Here is a 4,664-nt window from a genome sequence, read left to right as displayed (position 1 = left end):
GACAAGTCAACTTAGGATCAGAGCTGAGCTTTTATCTGAGACTTAGCAAGGAGGCTCCTCCCTAGGGAGCACTATGCAAAGCGAGTGTTGGCGCAGCCATGTGGAGAGACTTAAGGGGCATGGATGAGGGCAGCTCAGTTGAGTCAAATACTTTCTGTATTGGAGGAAGCCGGTAAGGATGAAATCCTTGCTGCCTGCTTCAATCGTTGTGGGAGGCCCTGTAGAACGTCTGGATGTGTTGGGGCAGAAGGGGGACGTTGGTGCATTGGGAACAAACTCTCCAACACAGCAAGAAGACCCAATGCAGTGTGGGTGTGGGAATCAATCCTTTGGAGGGGACCAGTCACCTGTTTGTCCCCTTCCCAGCTAAGAAGATAAACAATTTAGCCCTCATAAGTGTTGCACTTTAGTTTAATACCATTGGCAGCATAGACTGGAGCTATGCTGGTAGCTGCCAAGTGAACCAAGCATGTTGGAAAGAATGATTAGTGAGAGCTTTCCCTTGGAGCTGGTGAGTTAAACTCTGTGATGCTCCTGTGAAGAGAACTCTGCTGGGAGGGACGAAAGGATATCTGGTTCAGCTAGAGGGCTAATTGCTAAGTTGCAGACAAGAGCTGAAGTGGAAAATTATACTTCTAGTAGTATATACAAATTTCCTGGGAACTAGTTCTTATGAACTCGTGAACATTCTGGCATTGTTTATCCACATACATCAGATTCATAACAATCATTCCCCCCAATGTTAGTAGTACTTGCTTTGAAATCAAGGCTTCAAACTTGCTAGGTGGGCACTCCTCCACTTGAGCCACACATTTCAAACTGTTTTATGCTTGCACTGTTGGATATTGAGTCATGGACTTTTTAATCCCAGGTTGGTTCATAATCATAATTCCCTGGGTTTCAGCCTTCTGAGTAGCTACAAGCTACTGGTACCTGGCAAAATATTTCTCTTTATTGATTAATTTTCATATTTTAATGTATGTGCCAGTACTGATGCTTGAACTCAGGACCTGTGCACTGTTCCTTAGCATTTTCCTTCAATTTTGGCACCCTATCCCTGGAGCTATGCTTCCATTTCTGGCGCTTTGCTGGTCAGTAGGCTGCAAGAATCTCATGACTTTACTGCCTGGGTTGGCAGTAAACCAGAGAACCAGAGTTCTCACCTATCAGCCTCCTGAGTTGCAAGGATTAAGGTTTGAGCTGCTGGTGCCTGGCCAAAAACATTCTTTCATTTTGTGTGTGTGTTCATTTTGGGTTCTGAACTCAGGGCCTGGGCATGTCCCTAAGCCTCTTTGTGCTCACAGCTAGCGCTTGACCACTTGAGCCACAGTATCACTTGCAGTTTTTAGTGTTTAGTTGGAGATTCCAGTCTAACGGGTACATTTTTGCCCGGGATGGCTCTGAACTGTGATCCTCAGACCTCAGCCTGCTGAGTAGCTATGATTACAGGTGTGAGCCACCAGTGCCAGGTTCCAAAAACATTTTTAGGAGAAGATTATCTTGATATCATCAAGCATAATGGACATTTATGACTTTTTTTCTCTTGAATGGTCTTGGAAATTTCTTTCCCATGTCTGTTTGTTTTTGTCACGAATATTATGCCTTCAGAATCATAATTCCACAGTTTTAAATGGGATTTCATGTGTTAACAAAAGAAAATAATACAGTCTTTGAATGTCTCAGGACTATCTGAATCAAAGACTGGGCTTTTCCTAGGGCTTCATCCAAGATGGTCACCGTGGTGAGTGTGTTGTGTCAGAGATGGGAGAACATTAATTTCAGACTCCTTGCCTTTAGAGCTGTGAGAGACTTAATCTGTACTGCTTACACCAACAAGTTTATGCTTCTTTTACACATTCAAGCAATACAATATACTCAGCACACACCGTAGAAAGTTTATTTGTGGGAAAAAGAACAACTAAGGAGTCTGTCATGTTTTTTTCCAGTGTAAAAGCAACTCTGTGAACGTCTTTATCTAGGAGATCCAGAGATGTCTCTAAACACTGTGACAAGCAGCTATGTTTAATTTCTAGAAACTTATTTTGGGTCTGTGTAATCTGACTGTGTAATTGTAAAGGAATGAGAGGAGACCAAATTTAGCTCATTGGAGCAGTCACAAAGCAAAATTGAAAAGCTCTGATGAGTTCTAGAGGATAAAGCAACTTGTTAGAACTGTCTTGGGAGCATTTAGTTAGAGTTCATAATCTTCGCCTTGGAAATTTAGAACTTACTCCATCATTGTATTTCTTGTATTGTGGCAGGCCCCCTAACAGTTACTAACCAAACTTTGAATCTTATTAATGTTATAATTATTTAAATTTGAAAAAAATGATTGTACAAAATCATCTATTTGAAATAAAATAAGGGAGGTCATATTGCTTAAACAGAACACTTGAAATACACATTGAGTTGTCAATAATATTTCTACTTTTATGCCTAAGGTTTCAGATTGCTTTGGAATGAAACTACCCTGAGACCAAGCACCAGTGGTTCACATTCTCATCCCATCTCATCGGGAGGGTGAGATATAGAAGATGGAGTTGTTGTTTTTTTCCAGCTGTGAGGCTTGAACTCATGTCCTGAGCACAGACCCTAGGCATTTTTGTTTGAGGTTAGTGCTCTGTTACTCTGAGCCACAGTGCCATCTCCAAAGATTGGGGTTTGAAGCAGCTATGGGAAGAAAAGTGCGTGACACTCAATCTCCAAAATAACCATCAAACAACTGCACTGGAAGCATGGCTAAACGGGTACAGCTCCTGAGGAGCAAGAGCACCGAGGAAATGTGAGCTTCTGAGTTCAAACTCCAGTACAAATTTGTCACTTTCTTTTCCTCTTTCCTTTGCCCAAGTTTTCCTTCTTTCCTCCTTATTCTCATCCCTCCATTTTCGTACTTGAATTTTCGTTCCTATTTCATACCGTATTATTTTCTTTCACTATGATTATCCGATTAAGGTTGTTTGCTATCATTTCTGTAAAACTCAAAGTACATAATATAAATGTTCAGTTTATCCCTGAAGCTGTATTGCTCCGCCACCTAGTGGTTAGTAGTTTAGGTTTTTGAGATTGGCATAATTACACGTGAGCTCTTGATTTACATCATCTGCTTTCACAGTCCACTGCTCTGGTGATTTGCTTCCTCCCATGCTGATTGCTTTGCATAGGCCCCTCCAGACTGCTTCTCTGCTTTGATAAATGAGACCTTTTCCCACAGGAACTGAGCTGCTTCAGGTGGACTGGGATAGCAAGATGGCGGCACAGACCCGGGTCCTTGTGCTCCTGCTGCTTTGGGTGTCTGGTGAGATATTTGAAAATGTCACAATACAAGTTCTACTGCAGTCCCGTTGGTAGATTAATATTTGTGTAGAGATAAATATGCTGACATACCACTGGAGTGTAGAATGAAATAGTCCAATACTTATATTCATGTTATAAAGTCTGTCTGTCTGTCTGATCAGTGTGCATTCCTGATTGCAGGTGCTTGCGGGGACATTGTGGTTACTCAGTCTCCAAGTTCCTTGGCTGTGTCTGCAGGAGACAGGGTTACCATCAACTGCAAGTCCAGCCAGAGTCTCTTGTGGAGCGAGGACAATAAGAACTACTTGTCTTGGTATCAGCAGAAACAGGGAGAGGCTCCCAAGCTGCTTGTGTATTTGGCATCCACCCGGGCATCTGGAGTCTCTGATCGATTCAGTGGCAGTGGCTCTGGGACTGATTTCACACTGACCATCAGCAGTGTCCTGGCTGAAGATATGGCAGATTATTACTGTGCACAAAGTTATAGTACACCTCCCACAGTACTTCTTCTTTGAACAAAAACCTCTCTCAGAGACTGTTCAGCTGCCTGGAAGCCAACCCAGCCCTGGACGTGCACACTTCCTCCATCTGCCTGTGAGCGTGTGCCCTGACTTCTGGACAAGAAAGCTTGCAGAGCTCAACAGAAAACCAAGGGCACACACTTGTCTCTTAGGTCCTTTCACATGGAAGTTTCCTATAGGAAAACTCAGTAAGAAGTCTCTGCTTGGTTTGTGGACCAATGTCCCTGTGACATGAAGAGGAAAAATGGGCAAATAAGCATTCTGGAAGCTAGAAATCCAGCACAGGACTCAACATGTTGGCAGACTGCATTCTCATTTGTAGCGTGTCAGAGAGAATATGTCCCTTGCCTTTTCTAGTTCCTTGAAGGTACACTTCCATCTTTGACAGGCGTCCCTTCGCTTCCATGTTCAGAGCAAGCACCCCATCAGTTCTGACCCTTCTGGCGTCACACTCCCTCTGATAGCTCTCTCTATGCTTTCTAAATGTGCACCAAGCAACCCCACTCTACATTCACGGGTAGTATGTAGGGAAGTGATTTTGTGTTCCACAGACTTGGCCTTCCAGCCTTTATAGCCCATAGTAATTAATTAATAAAATGTAATGTTTGGAGAAAACGAGTTGCAGTGTGTAGTCCCGAGGGTCAGCCTATGGAGAGCTTTGCATTGGATGGTCAGCAACACATGGGGATCAGAAACGATGGAAGTATCAGTGGCATGGAATATGGGCACAGATTGGCAGGGGCACGACACGTCACTTTTGCCATTTGGAGTAATCCCAGGCAAAGGGGAAGTTGCCGAGCATGCCTGGGGACTATGCTTCTCAGGGTGGTGCTGTGGGAATGATGACAC

At 43.5% G+C, this 4,664-nt stretch overlaps 1 gene segment (V, D, J or C); it reads left to right on the top strand.

Moving 5' to 3' along the window:
- The first annotated feature begins 3,068 nt into the window (after positions 1-3,068).
- On the top strand, positions 3,069-4,358 carry LOC125356168. The segment is given in 2 exon segments: positions 3,069-3,295; positions 3,475-4,358. Coding segments are annotated over 2 exon segments (438 nt in total).
- The last annotated feature ends 306 nt before the right edge of the window (positions 4,359-4,664 follow it).

This window comes from Perognathus longimembris, chromosome 8 (genome assembly GCF_023159225.1).
Source record: "Perognathus longimembris pacificus isolate PPM17 chromosome 8, ASM2315922v1, whole genome shotgun sequence".
Taxonomy (NCBI): domain Eukaryota; kingdom Metazoa; phylum Chordata; class Mammalia; order Rodentia; family Heteromyidae; genus Perognathus; species Perognathus longimembris.
This window is presented reverse-complemented; position numbering and strand designations above follow the sequence as displayed.